We start from the raw sequence: 26,570 nt of genomic DNA, 5'->3' as shown, positions 1-26,570 counted from the left end.
TTTCACCTCCATAAAGGTAAACACACAAAAAAAAAAAGTTAGTTCAAAATAAATAGTTACTTTTTACTTTTGTTGGTTTTCCCTCAATGGGTTGCCTGGCTAGGTTAGATTGTCCCTCCACTTCTCTCTGTCCCACCAGTCTTTCTCCTCAAGTCCCCTGCCGGCCATCTCCTCCGCGCAGTCCTTCCACTGGGTTCGGGGTCTTCCTTTCCTCCGTCTTCCTGGTTGTTCCCATTGCAGAAGTCTCTTCGGCCACCTACATTCTGGCATCCACTGACAGTGCCCATACCATTGCCATTGCAGCCTGCTCCTTCCAATCCTCTCCGGAACTCCTTTAGTCACCCCTAGCCTGCTCATAATATCCTCATTCCTGACTCTATCCAGGCGGGTAATCCTTAGGCATCTCCTCCAGAAATCCATCTGTGCCCCTTGTAGTTGGGAGTAGAGTCCTGGATTATGTCCATGTTTCTGCGGCATAGTTAAGTGAGGGCTCAACAATACTTCTAAAAATTTGCCTTTTGTTGTCCGTTGAGATGACCGTATTCCAGAGGACTGGGTGCAACAATCTAGTCAACCTACTTGCTAGACCAGCTCTCTTCCTAACCTCTGGTTCCAACTCACCGTTCCCATCTATTGTCGACCCCAGGTATTTGAAGGAGTCTACCTTCTTACACATACTTCCATTAATCTGAAGGTCCGCAGCCTCTTTACAATTTACTGGCAGGTATTTGGTCTTATCAAAATTTATTTGTATACCCCACAGGCTGTTTTCTTCTTTTCTTTTTTTTCATTAATAGTTCAATTTCTATGAATTCTTTTCTACAACACCCGCACTATTTTCCTTTTATATATTGCACAAGGTCAATTAACAATCTTCCAATATTTTTCCTTTAGTTATAGCTAACCATTTTTCATTACTAACAATAATGAGATGAGAGATGGTCAGTTATTTCTAATAAACAAAATTTATACATACTTTAGGGGATACTACATTTATAACTTCTTCCTTCAAAATTCCATTTTTCCCAAAGCCTGGAAGAAAGTCCTGGTCTGACCATTGAACAAAGTACCTTCTCCTTCTTCAGTTTCTGACTTTCGGCCAATATCCATTTTATCCAATTTGGCCAAGCCACAAGAAAGATTATTCCACTCCTAACTTAATAATTTTCTCGAGCAAAAAGGTCTCCTTAATCCTTTATAATTCGGTTTTTGCTCTCAACATTCTACACAATCCGCTTTATTGAAAATATTCCAAGATCTCCAATCCTCTATAGACAATCATCAAACATCAATTTTAGTTCTTTTAGATTTTTCAAAAACATTTAACTCATACAACCATAAGATCCTCTAACTTCAAAACCTTTCCATGTCAAATAGTGTCCTGAAGTGGTTCCTCTCCTTCCTGTCTCATCGTTCCCAAACAGTCATCATTCCGAACAATCTCTTTCCTCTCCTCTTCTGTCACGAGGTGTTCCTCAAGGGTCCTCACTTTCACCTACCCTTTTTTCCATTTATATTAACGATCTACCTGATCCCATTCATCACACACGATACCACCTATATGCAGACGATCTCCAAATTTATTTATCCTTCCACCCCTCCGAGATGCTTGAGGCCATTCAAAAGATACAAGAAGATATTAATAGCATTAACGGATGGATGTTAAACAATGATTTGAACTTGAATGCTGTAAAAATCAAGGCCATTCTTATTGGTTCCGATCACCTCCTTCATTCTCTCCCTTATTATCCCCTACTCTTCCTTAACAATCAACCGATTCACTTCTATCCTATAATAAAAAACCTTGGAGTCACCTTCAACCAACACCTCTCCTGGAATAATCATATTTCCCAAATCACACGCAGATTCATAACTGTACTCAAACAATTCCTTAGATTCCTTCATTCCATTCCTCAGAACACCCGTTAGCTCCTAGTATTCTCTCTCCTCTTCCCCCACTTCGACTACGGTTCCTTGATCTATGGAGGGCTATCTGCAGGTCTAGAGCTCAGACTGAAGAGACTCATGAATTGCTTTATAAGATTTATCTTTGGAATTTCCTCCCCATCTCCATTCACCAATCTCATCTATTCTTTCCTTTAAACAACACCTATTCCTTCACTTATTGCATAACCAAACCTCCGCATCATTGTAAACAATATAATTAAGCATTTATTGATTAACATTATAAACAGTAGTTAAGCCAAGATCTCAATGTAATTTCATTTTGCTTACTGGAAACTTTTAAATGCTTGCCAGACAAAAATCATAATGTATGAACCATGTATTTATTCTTAGAGGACATATGTCCAAGAATTTTCTATTTTCTATTTTAAAAATTCACTATTTAACCCATGGGACTACCTCAATGAGGATAAGACCTAACTGATATTAAAACCCATTTAATTGTATTTTGTACACAGTGAGTTCAATAAAAATCATGAGAGCCGTATTTGAAAAAATGGTGAAAAAAGAAAGAGTTAAGAGTCAATAATTATTAACTACCTGGACCAATAAAAAAATATTATTTTTTATTTTCTTTCTTTAAAAAGAAAGATAACCTGGGTTTTAGTGTTAATTTAATGAATAGTTGAATGTATAATGTACAATCATACAGTTGCAATTTACAGTAAACATATAAACCTAACAACTAAAAAAGTATATAGAAAAGAAATAAAACGATATAGAATCCTTAAATTTTTTTCTTTTTTTTTGGTCAAGTTCACAATAGACATCTTTGGTGTCTTCTTTTTGTTTTACTTTAATACTCAGGAAGTGAGATTGGGGCCTGAATTTGAAAATATTTGACTCCGTTTTCTTCTGAAGGAAATTTATAATTTTTTGTGATAAAAACTTAGGAGAAATACAAAACATATAACTTCAGAGACAACAAATAACAATTTGAAAAAGATAATGGACAAATTAAAAAAAAAACACGAATAAATGTAGAAATGATGATGAAGAAAACTTACAGCACTTTTTCATATCATCACCGAAAGCATCTGTGGTCGCCTGTCATCTACACAAGTATACTAAGACTAATAATGTTGTCCATTACATCTGTTCGTCCATTTTCTGTACTTAATTAGACAGAAAAAAAAGTGGATAAAATTCTCACTCTATTTATGTGCATAATAGACACTTGTTCCTTAAGAGCTGTCTCATATGTATAGGTGAGTCAGAGTTTTCTTAATAGTATCTAGTTATTTCACTCTTTATCAAAAAGATATTTTTTTTTTTTTCGTTCTCTAAAATAAATCAATAAAATGGGTTATGAACTTAGGGGAATAAATGTTTTCTAAAGCAAAAAATAAAACATGTAATAAGCTTGAGGAATATATTAAAACATTGATGTTGCAAAGGAGGTAAGTGCCAAAAAAAAAATTTCAGTAGTTTTATTACATACTACTTTTACAACAGTGACATTTCCATTCCTTTACATTATAATAAGGCCAGAAATCCACTGTCATAAAGACCACACAAAGCACTAAATTATACCCTTGGCTATAATTTATAATGTCAATGTATTAAAGATAATATTGATATATTCACACAGAAGACCCTGATACTGCAGGTTCATTCATATTTTTAGTGTTACCAAAGATTGGTTGGAATGAGATATAGGCCATGATAGATTGGGGGTAAGGCTAAGGGATCAGTATTTCGACATTAACACCGGAGGAACCTTTCTCCAGACATATTTATGGATAAGTAATGCTAGAGAGGGCACCAGTGTGTAGAACTTGTGGATGTAAGGAAAAAATAGTGGAAGAAGTTGAACTAACAACGCCTTGTAAAGTAGAGACATTCTGGTAGGGTCCCATTGGAAATCAATCAGCCTATTCAGATTTGGTCTTATATAGTCCCCAGTAAGCATTGACCTATTGTGAGTTTATTTGAGCTCATAGGGAGGTTTATGTGAATTAGTTTTATTGAGAATATACAAAATTATTTGATCTTTATAGACTAACCCCATTTACAAGATAATAATTAATTTCAAGACTTTAACAAAATTATACGCTTTGAAATCCAAATGTCTCCATGGCAGTGTTAGGTTGCTGAGCGGGTTCCTGTGATCAATGCTAGATTGTTGAGCGTAACAGTGTGCCGTTACACCAAAAATAAAAAATTCCTAATTTATGAAAGAAAATATTTATAGTAGTATTCAAAGCTCTTAAAAGGATGAACACCATTACATATTTTTATAATATTTTATTTAATAGGATTAAACTATTGTGAAGGTCAACTCAGACCACTTCCTCCCAAAATACCATAGCTGGTCCTATCACTAAAGAAGGGTAAACCTTTCAAATTCATTCCTAGCAAATTTCAGAGCATGGCAGAGTTTATATAAACTTTCCAAAAAATATTACCAGTAGAAAGGTAAAATTTGTTGAGTCCATCAATCTATTTTGTCCACAATTTCAGGAAATCAAAGGGATGAATATGACAAAATAAGCAAAATCTATTTCACAATTAACTGACTCCTTGAAAGGAGCAAGAATGAGTTTCAAACTCAGGAGTGGAAGCCTAAAGATCACCACTGTAAAGAGTTCCCGAACTACTACTGGAAATGTGATGACTAGTTGGGAAGACCCCTCTGCTTGAATAATAAAACCTATAATTAATAGCTGTCCTTCCCCAGACAAAGCAATCAAACAACCAATCATAGTTGATATCCAAGAATCCTATACCAAGAGTAAACAATTTTTCCAGCAATGGCAATAGACCCAGAGGGATACAGGAGGAAGCAGCTGCGCCGCCCCTAAGATTGAAAAAATTATTAATTTATTAAAAAATTTTTTCAAGCAAATACTAGTTGTAATAACTAATAAGGCACTGCGACAATTATATATAATGTTCCAAAAATTTTGATTTAATTCTCCTTTTCTGTGCTGAAATCTCACAACCTAATTGACTATGGCTTGTGTAGTTTTAAAAACGTTCAAAACAATAACAACAGGAACCAGGAGCAACTAACCTGTCAAAAGACTGCAGACAACTAGTGTAGAGCTTATCTGGACTATAGGGTGATGTCATTCTTCATTTAGCAGACCTAATAACAGACTCTTACCTACGTAAAATGTTACATCATTTTTACATGCTAAAAGAAGGAAATAATTCTCCATTTAACACACTTTAACATGTTAAAATAAAGACCATGAATACCCTTACTACTACAAAATACGGGATTGCAGAGTCACAAAGGTAAGGCTCTATGTTAATAACTCCAAGGACCCGGGTTTGAACCCGGCTATAGTATATAATTATTTTCTATTACACTGTAGCCGTGAGTCGACCTAGCGGGTTCTGGACCCCTCCTGGGGTCCACCCAGCCACATAAAGTGGGTGCCCTTAATTGGGGAAAATTCTGACGGTTGAAATTGATTTTGAAAAATCACCTCCTTGTATAACCGGTGTTCTAAAACAGTGCTTCCTTACAAAGTACTGAGCCCGTGACCCTTCCTGGGTCGTAGCGGTCAACATTATTATTATTATTGTTATAACGAAATAAAGTTTTGATACTTTTGAGATTAAAAAAATCATTGAACTGATAAATGGCAATTAAAAACATAGAATATGATTTTGAAAGTTCGTAGTTTCAATCAAACCACAATTAACGACCGTAATACTATAGTTTGAATCAAACCACTATTTACTACCGTAATACTAATTCGCAAAATAAAATGTTTAACTTCAATGTTCTTTGAATTGTAATACAAAACAATTTGTTACCTCTGTGTTCAGCGATAATTTGTTTATGTTTGCAGCAGGTTACAATACTTCTTCTACACGTCATTTTTTGAAGTTTAGAAATGGATGGGTTATTATTAGTAAGTAATAATTGTAATTACCCTATGATTAATATATTTACTCCTTTAAATATGATTCATATTTTGTAATTATATTTGTATACAAAATAAACTATTTTACTAAAACAATTTGTTTCTCTCTCTTGAGGAGGTTATTTTGAATTATTTTTTAAAGACATAAGTTTGAATATACCTGCTGAAAATATTTAAATTGTATACTTTTCTGTAAGCTATTAATGTTTCTAGGAACCTACTCTCTATACTGTTAAGGGGATGGTAATTTTGGACAATGATGGACACAGAATATTAGCAAAATATTATGATCCAAGTGTATTTCCAACTTCAAAGGAACAAAAAGGATTTGAAAAAAATTTGTTCAACAAGACCCATCGAGCGAATGCAGAAATAATTATGTTGGATGGTCTTACATGTGTCTATAAATCAAATGTTGATTTATTTTTTTATGTTATGGGAAGTTCACATGAAAACGAGGTAATAATTTTTTAAATAATAGTCCATGTCTTTCACATTTATACCTTTTTTCTATTTGTAATGCCACGATCAATGTTAAAACTAAATAACTGCTGTATGATACATACATATTGACTGCCATCTACGAAATAACTCTTAATAAAATGTAAGTTGCATTGAATGCTCTAGTGTATAGGTAGTAACAGTGGTAAAACTATTAAAGAAAAGGTACTGTGTAGCTGTAGACGTTTTCTGTACATCTGTGAACTTAATATTGGTATTTGTATAAGCCTCACTTGTTCTTGCCACAATGGACTTATTGGTTTAATTTTTTTGGCTGAAGTAGTCGCACATGCATTTCATTATTTCCCTGCAGTTATTGAGTTAATTAGGGAAAGTTAAAACAAAACAGATTGTTTTATAGAGTAAATCTAAAATGACTGGGAAGAGGTTCTAATATCCTGACATTGCTCCCTGTGTCCTCCTCATGTAGACCTTTCGTATTTATCTCGCCAGTAAGAGATGTAGTGAAGCTGCGCCAACTGTAATGGTTTGACTATGTAAAGAGGATGGGTGGTAAAAGAAAGATTAAATGGATGATTAAGATCAGACAAGTAGGAGAAAATATCCCAAGGCAGATTACGTCATCAGGGTTGGTAGAGTTAGAAGCTCTCTAACTCTGAGAAATGATAGATGTGGCCAATGATCAGGACAATTGAAGGAAATGGATCGAGGCTATTTGGACATTAGGTCAACACCTTTTGACTATTTGGAGGTAGAGAAAGAAGATAATGTTGGAATATTGCAAATTTCATATCTACAAATGAGCATCCTGTAGGGAAGTGTGACTGCCGAACGTACTTATAGACTAATGTTCTTTCTCATAACAGTGAATGGTTTGAATATTTTATTTTTCACCTGATCCTGGAATATATTAAAAGCTTTGTCATCCATGCGCAGATAATTCTTTAAATCATTCAGATTTTCTTTTGATGAGACAGATTTGACCAAATTATCTGTACATTTTTATCCACACTGATATTTTATTATTCTTTTGGTTTCCCAGGACATATGATTTTACTTTTTTACCAATGGTTCTTCTTATAATTTTCATTTTTTTATTACAAATACATCGCCATGACAATGGTAATTATAATGATGGGTAAAGCTGTTTCATATACACCAACTCAGGCTAGTTTGATGTGAGAATCCCTTCAAACGTACATTCACTGCCCTGTGAATGAGCAGAAGTTGTCAGTTCGAATCACCTCTTTGAAACTAAAGCTGATATTCCAACCTTATTCCTAAATAATAATGTGATAAAATTTTACCCAGTTATTACAACTCTTTGAAAAACTATGTCTGATACCCCCTTGACCTTGAAGTAAATGATTTACCTTATTCATCAATTTCCATTCGAAATCCGTATGTTCCTTGTTACCTCCACTTTACTATTGTTGTACAATAGACAAACTAAAATGTTTGATACATTGCTTTGTACAATTCATTATCAAAATCCTGAGAGATACATTTGTCTTCCGATGTTATGAATAGTTTTAGTGGTCTTACTACTCTTCCTACTATCCCTCTACTAAGTTATCCAACCCCGCTATCCACCATACATATCTCTTCTCCTTTAGTTCAAATTCTCTGCCCACTCCCATTACATCTGTTCTTACCCTTCATATTTTTATTCGACAATCCACCAAATAGCAGCCTTTGACTGATCTTTTCTGATCTAATACACTTCCCTATGGAATTCTATTATTTCTTTTATTTTTTCAATATCCTTCTGACTTTTGAATCCCTTCTATTCAATTACTTCCTGTCCATCCAGTTCCATCATGAAATGTAAATAGATAGATAGAATTGTTAACTAATTTTATTTTATTTTTATTTTTTTTACCCACTCAGCAGAAATATTCCATAAAAATTGCCAAATGTATTTAGGTGATAAACCTCCATTCTAATATAAATGGATATTTCTTATACTCATTCAAAATTTGTTAACAGGGACATAAATATTAGTAATAACACCAACTTCAATGATCCGATTTACTCTCAACACTTTTTTTTAAACTTCCGTTTCGGCCCTTCGGCCATTATCAAGACAGCCTCAATCATTGAATAGTCACAATTCATTTAAAATGTCTTTCTTTTACAGGCTAATTGCTCTTGTCATATAGTAAGCCACACAATCTCAATAAAAAACTATAAGAAAAACTTATTGATGTGGTTAGTAGAAAAGGGAAAAACAATTTTTTATGATAGTTTTTCTACTAAGTTTATGTGGTTTATTATTTGACAAGGGCAATTAACCTGCAAAAAAAAGACATTTTAAAGTGTGCAGAGTAAATTGGATCTTTGAAGTTGGTGTTTCTATTAATATAAACCACTCTCAAACAATCAATTAATTGATATATTAAATTAGTAATCTAATAAATATTAGGTTTTTGTTCTTTTTAGTATTCTATTTATTATTATAAGTTACCTTAAGATTTATTATTTTTTATTATATTGTTTGTTTGTTTTTTTCTGTGAGGCTATAAAGCCTAATTTTCATTTCCTGTAATTTATTATATAATTTTTCTTTTTTGAAGATTACTAAGTTTTCTGATTTGTTTTTTCTCATTTTGTGTTAGTTAGCAGCCTTCATGGTTTTTAATAAAAATGGGTTTGATAAAAATTAACCTTTTGTTTTTAATTAATAATGTATTCCTCATCTAGACATTATGGATCATCATCCATTTTACTCTTTTATCATTATTGTTTGGTATGATGTTTTTTTTTTCTTTTTTATAATTTCTTCATTACAACAGTATCTTTAAACTATTCGCTAATGGCCACTTCTTAAAAAAATGTTACACAATTTCCAATGAATTATTTTCATCTTTTATAATTTGGAAATTATAGGCTGTCAATGATGTATTGTCCTATTTTACTCGTTCATCCTTTCGTACGAAAAGCACAACACATTAGTGAAAATCTATTATTTTAAAAATATAAGCAATGACAAAATTTCAATTAGAAATTGTTTAAAAAAATTTTAAAAAGTACCATTAAAAAATATTTTAAGGATATTGATGAAAAGAACAAATTATGACACAAGATCTAACTATAATGATAAAAGAGTAAGTACCTGAAAATGGAAGGACGTCCGAAACAGCGAGGTGAGGAATATATTATTGATGTAAAATTAATAAAAAATAAAAGGTTTAAAGTATTAGGGCTGCTAATTAACCAAGAAAGAAAAAAAAATCCGAAAACATAAGTTAATACTACTGGTTATTGGTTATTCTAAAAGGATTTGTGTTATAAATAAAGAATTTCAATTATTAAAAAAAAATAAGTAAGAAAAAAGTTTTTCTTCGGTACCTAGTTATTATATTTTAGCATTAAATAATGGAAATATTTTCCATGAGTTCCTAATTCACATGGTATTGCACCATGTTAATTGAAACTTGCTTCATCAGCTAGCAAAATTATTTAGAAATTTGTTTTTTTTGCATTAAAGAATTGTAGAAAGTAATCTGATATGAACAATTTATTAAAATAACATTAGATTTTTTATTGTAGATTCAAATTGCTTAAAAATTTTGAACTACGTTCATATATTTTAAAACCTTTAAATTATATCACTCTATTATAACACTAATGTAAAATGAGAAACCAAAATGATAAAAAAAAATTAAACAATATTTCTAATTTTATTAAATAAAATTTTTAAACTTATAAGATAATTATTCAAACAAATATAATTATTAATAACAAAAAGCTATAACATAAAAATCTTACAATCCAAGATTATGTTGATCCAAAATAATGGATATTAATCATCACTATTTCACACATTAGTTGTTTAAGATAGCTTATCAGAAAAAGAAATTGTATAATTAGGTTTTTTTTTTTTTGTTTTCTAATTTTATCGGTTTTCATCCTTACAAATACAAAATTAAATTAACTCAACCCTAATTCCACTATTATAACAATATACTTTGTAGAAGTCGTAAGAGGTTAATCTATCACATTCCAATTAATGATAACTTTACTAAATTACAATTTATACAGTTTTAAAACCTATGTTGTACCACTGTTGCATAACATTCTCTATGGTATATCAATTATATAAAAGAAACTTTATCTAAATCATTATATACCATTTCAACAATTATTATTTATGTGTTTTAATTAAATACTCAGTTTTACTACTGTTGAAGTGTATAAATCTAACAGTGTGTGTAGGTGATTTACTTTAAGTAATGCTTGCATTGATCACTAATCTATTTGTATTTATGTTAGTTTATTCTAATTATCTTAATTAATTATTTTACAATGTTATCTACATGAGTTTCGAAAAGTATAGAAAAATCATATCAGTCTTCATTAAAAATACAAAAGTTTAGAATACAACTTTAATCATTACAAAGTTTAAACAAGTTGTTTCTTAAGTTATACACACAAAGTTTTAGTAATTATTAAGTGCAATCATACAACATTCAATCAAAATATAGCATCACATGTTCGTATTTTAGTTCAGTCATGGTAATTAATTTATAATTATCTACTTGTAAATACATTTCAGTTTTATTTTAATCAAAATGTATGTTCAGACAATTTTTATCATTTATTCACTCTGATTTATATAATTTTAATAATATATACACGTTATGATCAGGATTTATGGATCACTAAATATTTGTTCTTTATCAATTATCTAGGAAAAATTAATTTTTTGTTTGTGAACAAATATCATTTAGTGTTTCATATCTCCATCAAAATTAAGTAATTTATTTAAAACATTTATGGCTAATAATTAGTTTGATCGTAAATAATGGGTTTGGAATATATATAAATATTTTAAGAACTTTTGTCTGTTTGATTCTAAAACAGAAACAATCAGACTTTTTATAGAAAAGTTATTATTTAAGGAAAGGAATGAAATTTTCTTTTATAATATGAAAAATGTTAAGAACCAATATTATCACAGTAAAATTTCCTGAAATTTGTCTTATCCTCTTAGTAAAGCGGGAATATTAAAATGTTAAGACATTTCAATATTCCCGCTTTACTAATTAAATGATTCAAACAGTTTCGCTCGGTTGTGATTTTCCTGTTCTCAAATCATTTAACTCATCTTGTATAATCTTTTTGGAATATTTTTTCGCAAATAGGACTGATAAACATATCGTCCCTACAAGCATAACTGTACAAAGGGAAAACAATAATTGGAATTTTTTGAGTGATATAAACTCTCTGGCATGGTTTCCCTCTTTAATCAAAAGAGTGAGACATGTTATCACATTCATTGGAACTCTAAACCAATTAGACAAAGAAGCCCTGCATTCTTCAGGAAAGATGCGAGATCTTAGGTAACCCATGGCTGGATAATACATTCCAACTGAAAATTCATAAACTAAAAATGCTGATAAACACAGCAAACTCATAGATGTCATAGTACTTGGCTCTAGATCATGTGTTTCAACATGTACAACAATATTGGTCAAAGAAAGTGTAACTATACAAAAAGAGAAAGCTGATAATACCGTTGTAAATATGAGAAGATTCTGTGGATAGTAATGCTGAGATATTAAAGAAGCATATAATTTAGATCCTCCCATCAAGCTAACCATAAACATAGAAAATATCAAACCTAAAGGAGGTTTAAGGTTAGTTAGTATCGGTGTCCAAGAAAAAATGAAAGCATACATCACAGCTTCAAATACCGACTGTATGATGCCCAGAAATAACAATAGATAATCATCTTGGAATAATAAGCGAATAGGTTCGAAAAAGCTTGATATAAAACTAGTGCTGGATTTTTGCTGCACAGCTGAATGTTCCTTCCATGTAGATTGGATAACCAACAAAGAAGTTATGAGGAAAGGTATTGCGAAAAGGAAAGGAGATACAGGTCCAAAATTAAAATATTCAGCTAATATTTGAGCAGTGATTCCTGCTATTATAGCAGATAAACCATTATAAAATGTTGCTCTTGTAAAAGTGTTATTCAACCACTCAGGAGGTAGTTTATAGAAATTTAAATGTTCATTGACATACCATGCTTCAAATGTTGTAAAAAGAATAGATGTTGATATTCCACCTAAAATTCTACCAATAAATAGTATAGTAAATTTAGAGCTAATTTTACTGAGACAGCATAAAGAGTAAAAGATTCCAAATGTTGAACAAAGAAGTTTTCTTCCGAATCTATCGGCCATTTGACCGATTACAGTTCCAAATAAACAGCTAGAAGCAAAACCAGTGATGTACAGGAGAGCAATTGTGTCATCTGTGTAGCCATAATCTGCATAAAGTTTGTAAATGTAAGGTCCCTGAAGCCAGTCTGCAAATGTCGATAGGTAAAAAGCGATGAGGTAACACTTTTGAAGGTTCTTGTAATGAACATTGTGAGGCTCCACAATAGTATGACTCTTTTTGTCGATAACAAATGCTCCAACAATAGCTAAAATTATCAGAGATAACAAGTACATCAAATTCATGATTAAACATAAACTTAACAAGTGGTTGCTTATAAAGCTCATGCAAGAGTTCTTCAAAAGCTATGAAATATAATTTATGAAAAAATATTGTAATTTTACTAACCATAGCTTTTTATGAATCAGTTTGATTAAAATGCATTTCAGGAATTTAATGGTTGCAGCAGATTGGTTGAGTTAAATACTGAAGAAATTTTTTTTATAATTACATCATGAATAATGCATTGATTTCAATTAAATATCTTTTGAGAAAATTTTGAAATATAGACATTAAAATGAGGCAGAAAAAGAAGAAGCCTACTACATCAAGTAAAAATTAGATTTGTAAATGAATTTCGTGCACTAAACATTGACTATTGTGCCAATAAATGATTATTAAAATTGTTTTGCCATTAAAGGATAAACTATCTTTTTAGACTAAATAACTATGAAAATGCATTAAACATTGTTATACAAAGATTTGGGTTACTTTCCATAACCATGATTAATGTTTGAAAAGAAATGAGATATTAGTAAGCTCAGTTTTGATATTACTTTCACTGATTGATTTAATACTTTGTAAAATATGTTTACATTAATTAATGCTCACCTTTTTCTATCTGTCTTTTCACAGTTTTCCATTTTTTTACGATTAAGTTATAAGTTCTTGGTATCATTACTAGTTCCCTTTAACACATCTTTTGAAATGGTATATGTTATTGAACTAATCAACATTTCATGAAACTTTCACAAGCATTTTAACGCTTGAAATGTTTTTAATTAGTAACGTTAGTGATTGTATGTACTTCCAATTGAAGCTGTCAATATAAATATTTATAACCTCTCTTCTTAGAATAAGGTTGATGTTGGAACTATTCGAGTACGATTTGATGATTATTCAGCTGTTGGTTTTCTTTCGATAGTAATATATCGATAGCAGTGCACGCATAGAGGTTAGATTTGAAAACTTCTTACCTTTTAAGACATTCTAATTCTTATGTTTTTGGATATAACTACGTAAAGTGCTCATACTTTTCATTCTTGTTTAGTTCTACCTGCCTTATTCATTAAAAAAAAAAATCTGTTCTTGTTTCTATCCTGTTATGCTTTTTTATTTATATTTTTCGGAAATCTTAAACTTTTGCATTTATTTTAACTAGGACAGATAAACGATTTGTTAACCTTTTCTCACCAACGTATAAGCTTCGATATTTGTTCCGGAACTGTACTCATGCCCGCTTATCCTCCACTTCCTTCTTTCATATTTTTTATGCTAGTCTCATATGCATCTTCAGCGGGAGTCGACTTATTGTTATCTTGACTTACTATATTAATAAATACTATATGCTTTGATCCTTTATAATACTGAGCCCTACAGCATCTTGGCTGCCTCAGAGAGACGTCTTTTATTGTTCTTTCTTCCAAGTGGATGCCCACCTGTTCCTGATATCTAAATTTATTACTGCAATCACACTCGCAATCAATTGATCCACCTCACCTTCGGCCTTCCCTCTTTTCTTTTTCCTTCTGGTCCTATACAGCTTCTTAAGGTCTTAGGTCTCTTCTATCCCTACAACTTGGCCCGCTCATTGGGTTTTATATAGTTATGCTTGTTAGTGATTAAGCTTTGATGTGTAGTGATGAACAAAAGTACTTAAGTATTAACCTGTTGTTCATTTTCATCTAACAAAAAAAGTAGGTTAAAAGCTATGATATACAACTAATAATGAAAAACATTTCCAGTCATGCGCAAACTCTATAATCTTTGTTATTAGCTCTGTTACTTATCCCTTGCAATTCATTGTGAACAATTATTAAAATACAGAATTTTCATTATATGAAAGAAAATGTGTTTTTAAAATTACGGAATCATTCCACCAAGTTTGTTAATGGGCTTGATACGTCTATTATTAAAAGTTGGGACTAATAAACATCAGATCGTTGAGAAACGTGATTTGAAGGATCCGGATTTGCGTTTTTTTTTACTGTGAAATGGTTTATTTATAATCAATTTAAAAAAAATGTATCATTAATTTAGTGGGAAAGTGGTCAATTGCTTTTTACTGACAAAGCTTGTTAAAACAAAATAATTTAAGTAAGGAAACGTGTTTTTTTGTTTATTTAAATTAAATTTTGCGTCATCTTTACCAAAAATAGATAATCTTAATATCCATGCAGCTAAATGAAAAAAAAAAATAAATAATCCGCAAAATCGAAATTTACAGGCCATTCTAACATCAGACCCTCCCTCTCTCCAACAAGTCAAGATGATTTTCTTGAATTTCCAATGTGGGATATTGTTAAGAAAAAAGGAGAAATGAAGATTAAAAAGAACTGTGAATTACACATTTTGTATTTTGTTAGGTAATGTTCAATATTGATTGTGATCATCTACTATTTTTTAGAGTGGTTACTTTAATGTTCCTTTATGACTATTACCAACTTTAGTTTTAAAATCAATGTATGCATATTGCCTATTGATATCCGTAGATCACTGATTCTTTAATATAATATAGTAACAATAAAGCAAGTAAATTATTGCTGTATTTTTTAATTTGTGTATTATTTGCGTATATTCTTATTTTATTTATTCTTTGCAGTTAATATTAATGAGTGTACTGCAGTGCCTTTATGATTCCATAAGCCAAATATTGAGGAAAAATGTAGAAAAGCGAACACTGTTGGAAAATTTAGAAATCGTAATGTTAGCAATGGATGAAATTTGTGATGGAGGGTAAGTAAATTTTTTCTTATTTCTTATATTGTTAATCATTAATTTGCTTGCAAAACTTAAAACATAAATAGTCGATTCTTGTTATTTTTATATATTATACCGTCAATTAATCTGTTGAAAACCTCTTAATTCCAAAAATAAATTGTGGCATTTGGAAGGAAGAATAATAGTAATTCTTCATTCTAGAGACATCTAGAAAGAACTTTTGATGTTAAAAAAGATACATAAATATCCTAAAAAACTGATCTAAATGGGTTGTCTCTAGAACTGAAATGGACAGTACTTGATTACTTTTTCGATTTTGAGTAACAATTATGTGAGTACTGAGCACAAAGTATAATCAAGTACATTACATGTACTCATTATACAATTATGATTCTAGTATAAACAATTGAATGTTAGATTATGAATAGTTTAGTAATTATTTTCATCAAAATAAAAAATTATTAGTTAACTTGAATCAATTACTTCTTGTACTTGAATATCATGTAATTGAATATTATGAGTAATATAATTATCAAGAATTTTCATATTATGATGCAATTTACTTTAAAATTTTGAGTAATATGTAGAAGAGTGCTGACATGAGTACTACGGGAAATCAAGTAGTTTATGTACTTTACTTTTATTCAACATTTTTTTATCAATGATTAAAAATCATCAAAACGTTTTCAATACAAGTATTGTTCTCTGTACTCAAACATTTTAATTACTAGTAAAGAAAAGTCAAATTTGTCCAACTCTGCTCTAAAATAATTTGTTGATTTCTTATTTATATCTACTATATTTTATTGATAAAAGTTTTGAAGTTAAAATGTATTGAAAATTGTTTGATTTTATATTCATAGGGGTATAAAAAAAAAATCCAAAATTATAAATTAGAAAAATAGCTGTTAGTTTTTTTATTAGTAAAGTGTTTAAGAAACATAAAACATAAAAAAATTTATAATAATGGGGTGGCTGGAATGTAATTTTGTTTTCTTACATTAAATACAAACACATAAATTTTTAACGAATACCAATTCTTTGATTGTCTGACATGGATTTGCTTCCATTTCCAGCCTCAACATCTCACTGGCTTATGGTGTTGTTCTTCCTGATCGATAGTCAGAAAGATCAAAATTGCCGGATTGCAATTTGGAAAAGCACCTCTGACATTTATAAATGTCTAATGCATTCTCATAAATATTGCAAATGTTTTTGGTAGCAACTGTTATGTTACTACCTTTATGAATCTCAAAATCATTTAATGAGTTATAAATGGCATTAATTACCAATGATGTTTTATGCCAATAAACAATTCAAACTACTATTCCTAGAAAAATAATCATTGAAAACTACTATTCCTTGGAAGATGATCATTATAAACTACTTTCATTGGCATATTATTTATTTATTGTGGCCAACATTATAAAAACTACTATTCCTTGGAAGATAATTATTATAAACTACTTTCATTGACATGTTTGTCATTTTACTTATTCGCTATGGCAAATATCATAAAAATTACAATTTTTAGGAACATAATCATTATAAAATACTTCTGAGGCCTCTAAAACATGTAAATATATGTATAATTTGAGCTGAAGGGATAGTATTATACCTATAAATAATATTATACCTAATATTATTTAAATTTCACCAAATAATATGATAATTCTTTTATGATCATAGTATTTGGTAAAACTTCTGGTATTTGAAAAGCTATATTGTAATAGTTGTTATCAAAATATAGTTGCATCTACAAAAATACCTTGTCATATGTGCAAGTGAAAATATTGGATGGAATTTGTTGTTTGACAATTTTTTTTACTGAACCCAGTGGTATGTAACGATATTTGTTTTTGAAATATGTGATTTTTCAAAGTGATAATTTAGAGAAAAATGGAGATACTTACTCCATCGCAAGATGAGAAATGTTACAGGTTGAGAAGCTGTGGTATTATACAATATAATAATTGATCTATTACAGAATAGCTTATGCACAGTTTAACTTAGCAAAAGATAAAATTATTTCTGCATTACATATTTACTAACTCACAAGTTTTGAATAAATTAAAATGTAAATAAACCTTTTTGGTTTATTACCTAATAAACAATTTGGGTAGTTTTTTAAAACACTTTGCCATATTAGGCCTATTTACTCCTTAGGAGTGCTAAACTTTTAAGAATAAGCACAATTAGATTATCATTAGCTGACCTTAAAAGTCTTTTTGTTTTAGAATTGTTGAGATAGAGAGAGTAATAATAGCCTAGACTCCATCAACCTATTGCTCAGCAACTGGCCCTTAGTGTTGCCACTATTCTTATTGTTAATAATTATTATTTGATCACTATTATTATTTTAGTCTAAAGTAAAGATGATTATAATTTCTCTGTTTCTTCAGAATAATATTAGAGGCAGATCCAACTAGCGTCGTACAAGGAGTAGCTTTAAGGACAGATGACATCCCACTTGGTGAACAAACTGTTGCCCAGGTAATTATAAATAATTCATACTTTCAAAAACATTTCAAATTAATTTTATATTTTTTTTTTTTTTAATATATCTGAATAAAAACTATTACAATGTTGGGATCTACTTTCCTTCTTGGTATTATGGACTGGTCTCAGTGAGCTGCTGGATTACACTCACTGATTACAAGAAGTCATATGGGCAAACGACGTTGTCAAGGGATTAAAAGTTAGCCAATTTAGCCCTACCAAAACTGTTTTATGACAGAAAATGATTGAAATATTAAAATATTTTTCTAGGTTTTGACAACCTGTTGTAGAGAAAGTTGGAAGATGTCCGCAAAAAGTATTACTAATTATACTTAATTTACATGCAGTGAGCTCAGTCATCTGATTCTAAAGCATAATATACACTTTCAGAAACATTTCAAAAGAAATTATAATAATAATTTCAATGTAATTATATTAGCACGAAAAGAATAACTGTAAATTAGTAAACCAAATACAATTAACTAACCATTTTTATTTATAAGTGTTCAGTTCAACAATAAGGCTGTTGAAATCCCATAAAAACGAGTTAAGCGGTATTTGAAAATTTTACAATTAACATTGTAAAATTAGCTACAACCAATAATCTGCAATTTAAAAAATGTTTAATTTTCATCATTAGCATCTTACATTGATGATATCAGCTGTTCTAGTAAATATTCTAGGAATTTTTTTTTTACTTTAATATCCTCAAAGAAAAATTATTGTTTATTTTTTTTCCCAAATGCTCCAGACTTCAATATAATTTATGTGCACTTCTCTCAAATAGTTAATTTGATTAAAATTTAGACAAATTTCAAATATGACTGTTGACCTATAATTGGTAATACAGATTTATGTATTTGTATTCTAAATAGAAGAAAGTAAACACTACATGGGAAACATGATTAAAATTTACACAGTTGATAAAGCTTTAAGTAAATCCTTAAAATATTTTTTTTTCTTGCAGCTTTGAAGAAGTGAAACAGCCATATTGTACCTGAATTTAAAAGAATCCTTAAAGTAATAAGCATTTATTAAGACTAATGTTCCGGAAATCATTCATATAGAATTTGTGGTGATAAAAGTAAATACTAGAAAACAATTAAAGATAATTATGCAATTAGTAAAAAAATTATTTATAGTTTTACTATATTTTTTTATTGTACAGATTATAAAATAAGATATAGAGAGTTTATAAAATTTGTCTCTTTACTCTATAGTATCATATCTCTAAGAATTCATCACTTTTAAATTTTATCATTTTTCAAACATGAAATAATTATTACTATTATTATGGGAATAATAAAAAAACATTGCAAAGATTCGCTTCAACAATGAATCAACTTTATGTTACCTAAATGTGATGGAAAAAAATAATTATACTGGTTAAAACTGGTTCCATCATATCATTTCTAAATATCCAGTTTCATACATGAAAATAATTTGAATTTTTTATTCTGATTATTTGTGTTGTTTGATAAGTTTTGCAACATGAAAGGAATTTAATGTTTGAGCCATGTGATTACTTCATGCAATGATTTATCTTCATGCATTAGAAATGTCGGGTCTAATGATCCAATTATTATCTCTCATATTGATCTGTTAAATCTTAATTTGCTAACACAAAACATTAATTAGTATTTGTTGCGATTGATATTATGGCAAGGTGCTAAATGTGAACTTAGACTACTACTTTATTATTCTTTAATTTAATGATATTTTATATATTTAAATAATCAACATATTGTTACCTATTATTCATATACTATGAACTAATGACTGGAAGAACAAAGATGTTTATTAGTACCTTAGGAATTACATTCTTTAATTTTCCTGCATTTTGAGATAAACCTTAAATGAGAGAAAAAATAAAGTTTTTATTCCAGATAAAAGTTCTATGTTGAGAAATATCAAACTATAAAATGAAGAGAAACTCAAGAATTGAAAATTGGAATGTTAAACTCCTCACCAACAGAGAATGCATATCAGTATAAGGAAACATGGGAATTTATCCAAATGATACTACTCTGAATTAAAAAGACTACTAAACACGATCACCATAAAATGAATAACATTTTTTTCTAAATTTCCAAAATATATCCAATTCCCCAGGTCCTCCCTTTAAACATTTTCAAACATCATTTAAACATCTAAATTATTCCTTCATTATTAAATATGTTTTATTTTTAATTTACAAAGGTATTTATTGTAAATAAAGGCAGACATATAAATAATCAACTCTCAGTCTTTGATAACTGTGAGGACCCTTCAACTATTCACATTCGAATGGTGCTGTTTAAGGTTACTGGATATAAATAAGTCCACTTTTTAGAGTCTTTGTAGACACATGAAATAAGAAAAATTCTGTGTGATAATTACAACTGAAAGCTATTCTTAAGTATCCAAATATCCTCATAATTATTGCTCTTAAGAAACAACTTTCCAGTCCACCACAAAGTGCCTTCTTGGATGATAGCTCTGTCATAAAGTTGGATCAGTCTTGCTTATATATTGCAGTGGAATTTATTATGATTGTTATTTCATTATCTGCTGATTATATATATAAGATTTATATATATAATGTATTTTGATGGAAATTACAATACACAATAATATGGAAATTACCCATCAAAAATAATTTAGCCCTGTTTTATTCATATAATTAATATATATATTGAAACATTGATACTACATTATTATTGTTTTGCTTTATTTGAATATAACCCTCTAAATCAAAATGAAAATTATTTGTGGGTTTATAAATGCTAGTTGCAATGATCTATTGAAATGGATAAGTATAACAATAACTAATGGTACACATATATCTGTTCATTAATCCTGTTTTTAGTGTTTTTTGAATTTATTATTCTATTAATTTATTTTATTTTTCAGGTTCTCCAGAGTGCAAAAGAGCAAATTAAATCTGCAATATTGAAGTGAATTTAACTTAAAATGTTTTATGGGAATTTTTGAAAGAATAAATGTAAGATGAAGTTTTATTATTGTGTAAAATATAAATTTTATATTAAAAATGTATTGTAAAAACAAGTATTTATTATGGATAATAGAAATTATAAACATTCCCTTCAGTTTATTAATTAAAAAATATTAATTTTTATATTTGATTACTGTATAAGTAATAACAATGTACATTATTGTAATAGCTGTATTATTTTACAAGAAATATATTTAAATGTTTTATTTCTTTCTTTATATCCCATAGAAAATGATTATAAAAATGATTGCTAATTCCTTTCTAATTACTAATAATTAGAAAATAACCAAAAACTTATAATAATTTTTTATTTGTGAGTAAAAGTTGGATATCATAGCACCAGGTCTTCAAAGAAATCTGGTACTATCAAATGTTTTCATTCAACAAAACAGAATTTGAAATAATGCCTTAATGTCACTGCTTTTTATTTATTTTTTATCAAGAAATTGGTAAGTTAAGTGAAATCTCTCTCACAAATGATATATTTCTTCTAAAGGTTATGTGAAATATCTATTTTTTAAAATTATTTGGTTCATTTTATTAAGTCCTCAATTGGAACCTTTATAACTTATTAAAGATTAAACAGCTCTACCGAAACTAAGACATCATTTAATATATTATGTGTGGTTTGAATTGTAGTATTTGAAAAATATTATATAAATAATATTTATTAGATCAGCAATAAAAAATGTTCTTAGAGTCTCTTCGATTTTTATAATTATTTTGTATTACTTATCACTTAAGTTTCTGGTTTTACTTTAAAAGGTTTGTGTTAAAAAAAAAAATGGTGTAAATGAAGGAGTTGGATATTTATCCCTGGCTGTGCTCCTAGTCTCCAGGCCACAGTGTTACAGTTTTGAGCTGTTGTGAAAAAGAACTCCCATCAGCATTGACCTGAGAGCAGAGAACCGTTCAAGAACATGCTATTGTTAGATATAAACCTGACAACATTCTCCTACATTAATTTTTATCTCTGATGATCACACAAGACATTAAGGGTGTATAATTTTTACCTTCCTAATGAAAAGATATTTTTTCTAAATATATTAAAGAATTACCTTGTTTTCGATTGACTTTTTTTTTCTTATGTAAGTTGTATCCATTACTCATTACCTCTAGAGTACCTATCTTTTCTATGTGTTAAAAATCATGTGCGACAAAATAATTGATGAATGGATTCAACAGGTGTTATTTCGTACCGGTTCTTGTAATAAGTTGGTCAGATCAATAGATTCATGCAATAGCAATGCCTGCTGTTTTCAAAAAGACTTCACACCCATAAAAGCAAGTTGGTCACATGAAGTTTTAGTAAGAGTAGGAATTTGTAAGGAAAACATATTTTTTGAAAACATATCTTGATCTTTTTTTTTTAAATGTTTGCAATAATTGTGATTGAACCCTAGTGTTATTGTTACTATTTCAAAGATTATTTTGTAATATAAAGGATTAGTTACTTTTAAAACATTGCTAGATAATGGCTGCAAATAGGTCCGACCAGAGACAGGCACCTTAATAGCTGATAGGTATACAGGGCTACAAAGGCATGCCTTTATAAACCCCTTATTACACTTAAGCTGGCCTAGAGATCAGATTTCTGGACACCCCAGAGGTCAGGAACTGGCTTGTTCAGAGTTCTTCCTAGAATCTATAGCAGGCAGTGTGTGTAATCATGAAGTTTGGAGACAGTGCATTGGTGCTCTTTACAATGATGCTGACATTGTCACCACCATTAGAATAAGTCAAATATGGTGGGCAAAACATCTTCCAAGGAAAATAATGGAGGAAAGATTACAGAGATAGAAATGAGATAAATTTAAAATTTACTTGTACCAAGCAACATTGTAAAATTAGCCAACACTGAGAACCATGCCAATTCCAAGTTTTGGACAATTTTATGATGTAGATCGATATAAGTAAATTTGATATTGAAATAATGTTGTATTCCCGATTAAAAAATCTATTAAATGTTATCTAAACCTGAAACTTCCGGGGATTTCCAGGCCGGTGTGGAAAGGTTAGGTTCCCTTGTAATTATTTTTGGTGATTCCTCTGAAAAATGGTGACATCTTCGTACATCAGTCAATCAATTATTTTGATTTATCAATCAAGTAAATGTATTAAAGGTAAGATAAGAAAGACTACACCGGTTCCACGCTTATTCCTAGTTTTGGCCAACTTTACAATAGAGATTGATATAAGTACTTTTTTTAAACACTGTTCCAGAGTAATTTGCACCGGCCAGGATTATAACTAATCATTTAGAAAATGTATCTATTATTGCAATTACAAATATTAGCTCTTGATGGAATCATTATATTTCCAAAAGGTTTTTTACTGATTACAAGCAATTCAGAACTTTGTTTTTATATGTTTCAGAAGTATTTAGAGAGAACAATGAATTTTCATTGTTGATCAGATTTTCAATATCAACATCCATGTCTTCCACTCCATTAATTAGTTCATACATTTTTACATTGATTTAAATTTTGACTCAACTTAATGTGTCCTCGATATAATTAATTTAATAAAAATATCTGTTTCATAATGTGAGTAATTATTATTTCTGATTAGCGTAATCTAGAAGTTAGCGGCAATACGGGCATAATAAATTTTCGGTAGTATCAGGTGAGGATAAGAAAGTGCCTAATTTCCTTTTCTGATGTAGGGAAATTCTGAGTTTTTTTTTTAATCTGAAGCCAAAGTATAATACTGGGCTGAAATTTAAACGTTCATAGCTATTATGAACAGGTCATTCTGTCTTGGTGCAGGTTTGAATCTGGCGTAGAGGGTCGACTTTTATTTCTGTGGTGATCCCACGAAATGAATATTTGACCCCCACACCATGGTTATTATAAATATAATATAATTACCTCTAGATAACTCACCTACCCCCCTCCGTATGTTATAAATGACCAAGAAGGGGGTCATATTAAAAAAAGTCATTTTGTCGTGAAGTGTAGCAGCTTGCATCTACCTACTTCCAAGTAAACCAGAACTTCTATGAACTGCCGCTAGAGTCGTTAAAGCCGAGAGCTAAGAGAGCCGTTTCAATCTGACCAAGCAGTAAGAAGTAAATAAATTTTTGCTCGGAAGCCCACTTTAGAACTTATATATGTAAAAAAAATCGAAAAAGGAGTAAAAATGTCAATGTTTTTTCCCAATAACTCTGCTTCCACATGGATTTGAAATTGTTTTTTTACAGGTTGTATTGGTGCCAACAACATATTATAATCACTGAACCTTTTCCATGGCACTACGTATGAAGTGACTAGCCAAGTTGTGGATGAGGGGAGACATTTTTGGGGTTGTCATAGCCAACGGAACATTCTTATTATGTGGCTAACTGATTATCTTGAAAAGTGTATGATACTGCTTCGAAAAAATGCTAAAATTGTCCACTTCCATTCAGAAGTTGACAGTTCTGAATCCTAGGACGGAGGTGGTGACGTACACGAGGATATGAATATATTATTTTATTTACCTGATTAACCTGTAATATAATTTCAAACATATTGGATTGCAACTAAAAAAAAATTTAAACGACTTAAAATTAGATTTTTTTTCTAAAAATTTTGAAACACTTTATGATGTAACTTAAAGTACTTGGGTCTCTAATGTGACCAGTCTGATGAGAATGATCCACTTACTTATTTCAATAGAAAATATATTCTATATAATAACAGAGCACTCCTTTTCCAGGAGGATAGCATGGCAACTAACGAAAGACTACTTGTTTCATAGTTTCTCTTCCAAATATGGCTCCAGAAGTTATAAAAAAAACAACTTCATTCATGCTAGACTGATGAAGTGGCATATTAACACATTAAATACCCTAAAAACTACATTTTCCACAAAATATACTCAATATCGTTTCAGGACAAAAGACAAATGATTATGAAATGAGTTTCGAATAATTTTGTGGGAAGCTCTTTATTAGATTTTTTTTGTGAAAACTACCTGATAAAACGTACTCGGTTCTACAAATACACCCTTTAATAGTTATAACTTTTAATTTCAAGACGGAAGGAAATGACGATAATAAATTTGACTTATTAGCTGATTATTAAACACGACGGTTCCCTATCTGTGAATACGTTTTTGCTTTCAGTATGGATTTTTCATTATTAAAGCAAAAGTTCACAAAAAAAAAAAAGTCCACTATTTTTAGGAATTAAATATAATCTCTTTGATGAGGAACTGTTAAAGGAATAGAGCAGAATGTAACTGCTATAGCTGTTATGACACGAACTGTTCCAAAGCTGGTTGGAACGATGTTATATCATTTATTGGGAAATTGTTTATATCTTGTTATTGTTAAAGTATTTTTGCCTGACCTTTTACCTCAGTAATTCTAAGCAAAAATGCAATCTCTGATCTTAAGCCATTCAGAAGAGAGGAGTTTGGTATTGCCAGTTCATTACTGAAGAATGTCTACTTCAGAACTATATATAAAGGTAAAAATAAATAATAAATCTCCTTTTCTTATAATTTTCTGAATTTTATTAATTATGAATATTGGATGGTGAGTAAAGCTGTATAGTCAGACATTTATTTATTTGAAATAACATATAATTAAGTAACATTATACTTGTGATTGAAAATGTGTTGCATTAAATTGTTAATTAGGATTTAAAGTACTCCTAAGACACCTAGATTGTTCAAATCTATGTCCTTTATCAACTATGCACCCATAACATACTATTGTTTTACCTAAAGATAACATATCACTGATTTGTAATAACAATGACAGCTTTATAATGCAGTATTTGAGAAAAATTGATTTAAAAATACGATGAACCATGTACTGAAAATCTATCAAACTTCTTTTTAGTTTGATGTATTTACAGTTGTAAATACTACCTAATACTTAATGTCAAAAGAATTGGAGATGTATTGATAAGCTATCACTATTCATATATAATATCACTATTTATATAATTATATTGGAGGAAGATAGTCCGGGTGGCAGTCAAAGGTTTCTAAATAGTAACAAAAATTATTTATTGTTAACCAACGTTTCTCCCCATTTTGCAGGGCTGATAAGAGTGCTGTTCTGTGTTATAGTGGCTGATAAGAGTGCTGTTCTGTCACCAACTGCTCTCTTATCAGTCCTGCAAAGAGGGGCGAAACGTTGGTTAACAATAAATAGTTTTTTGTTACTATTTTGAAACCTTTATTAACCACCACCCGGACTATCTTCCTCCAATCTACTTCATACAGTCAACTTCTTCCAAAATTTTATAGTAATATTTCTTTTAAATCTTAGATGGTTGTAAACCAGTGTGCCACCCGGAATCCTTTGTGAGATTTGATTCTGGAATATTTAATTGTACAATAATTCATTATTTTCAACTAGGTGGATGTAAAATTTAAGGCTTATACCAACACAAGTTCTGATTATCATCAAACAGGTGGATGTAGGTCCAATATGTTTTTTCTATTAAATTATGTTAAATTATGTTTAATTATGTTAAAAAAAAACTGTATCTATTGCGAATGACAATTCGATGATAGTCAAAATATGTTGTTTGATCTGCATTGGTGAAAAGTTGTCTATAAAACTGATACTTTAGATCTCTCAGGTTTAAAAAGAAATT

The 26,570-nt window shown here is 29.9% G+C and overlaps 4 protein-coding genes across 4 annotated transcripts in view; 2 read left to right on the top strand and 2 right to left on the bottom strand.

The window, feature by feature from the left end:
- Window positions 1–99: 99 nt before the first annotated feature.
- LOC106680484 (uncharacterized) lies at window positions 100–477 on the bottom strand. The gene has a single exon (XM_014420227.1). The coding sequence runs from the start codon at window positions 475–477 to the stop codon at window positions 100–102; it is 378 nt and encodes a 125-aa protein (XP_014275713.1).
- Window positions 478–5,728: 5,251 nt separating this feature from the next.
- zetaCOP (COPI coat complex subunit zeta) lies at window positions 5,729–21,067 on the top strand. Its single transcript, XM_014420282.3, has 5 exons — window positions 5,729–5,834; window positions 6,060–6,305; window positions 15,361–15,494; window positions 17,882–17,972; window positions 20,871–21,067. The coding sequence occupies exons 1-5, from the start codon at window positions 5,817–5,819 to the stop codon at window positions 20,916–20,918; spliced, it is 537 nt and encodes a 178-aa protein (XP_014275768.1). The 5' UTR covers window positions 5,729–5,816; the 3' UTR covers window positions 20,919–21,067.
- On the bottom strand, window positions 11,239–13,634 carry LOC106680516 (molybdate-anion transporter). The gene is made up of 2 exons (XM_014420280.3): window positions 13,371–13,634; window positions 11,239–12,747 (listed from the first exon to the last, which is right to left on the bottom strand). Exons 1-2 carry the CDS (start codon window positions 13,435–13,437, stop codon window positions 11,366–11,368), a joined length of 1,449 nt encoding a protein of 482 aa, XP_014275766.1. The 5' UTR covers window positions 13,438–13,634; the 3' UTR covers window positions 11,239–11,365.
- Window positions 21,068–25,190: 4,123 nt separating the features above from the next.
- didum (dilute class unconventional myosin) overlaps window positions 25,191–26,570 on the top strand; it is a 55,648-nt gene continuing 54,268 nt past the window's right edge. Inside the window, 1 exon segment of the mRNA XM_067046107.1 lies at window positions 25,191–25,427. Coding sequence (XP_066902208.1) covers window positions 25,401–25,427 — 27 coding nt within the window. The 5' untranslated portion in view covers window positions 25,191–25,400.

Source organism: Halyomorpha halys, unplaced genomic scaffold (assembly GCF_000696795.3).
Source record: "Halyomorpha halys isolate HHAL.00 unplaced genomic scaffold, Hhal_1.1 Scaffold265.1, whole genome shotgun sequence".
Taxonomy (NCBI): domain Eukaryota; kingdom Metazoa; phylum Arthropoda; class Insecta; order Hemiptera; family Pentatomidae; genus Halyomorpha; species Halyomorpha halys.
Note: the sequence above shows the minus strand (reverse complement) of the source record. Positions and strands in the feature narration are given on the sequence as shown.

Bases quoted from the DNA above. Each gene is read 5' to 3' on its own strand.
- LOC106680484 (XM_014420227.1), bottom strand. From the start codon at position 477: ATGCCGCAGAAACATGGACATAATCCAGGACTCTACTCCCAACTACAA.
- zetaCOP (XM_014420282.3), top strand. The intron at 6,306-15,360 runs GTAATAATTTTT...TATTCTTTGCAG, and splicing joins GAAGTTCACATGAAAACGAG to TTAATATTAATGAGTGTACT. The intron at 17,973-20,870 runs GTAATTATAAAT...TTTATTTTTCAG, and splicing joins GTGAACAAACTGTTGCCCAG to GTTCTCCAGAGTGCAAAAGA.
- LOC106680516 (XM_014420280.3), bottom strand. From the start codon at position 13,437: ATGATACCAAGAACTTATAACTTAATCGTAAAAAAATGGAAAACTGTG. The intron at 12,748-13,370 runs GTGAGCATTAAT...TGATAATTTTAG, and splicing joins GAAAAGACAGATAGAAAAAG to CTATTGTTGGAGCATTTGTT.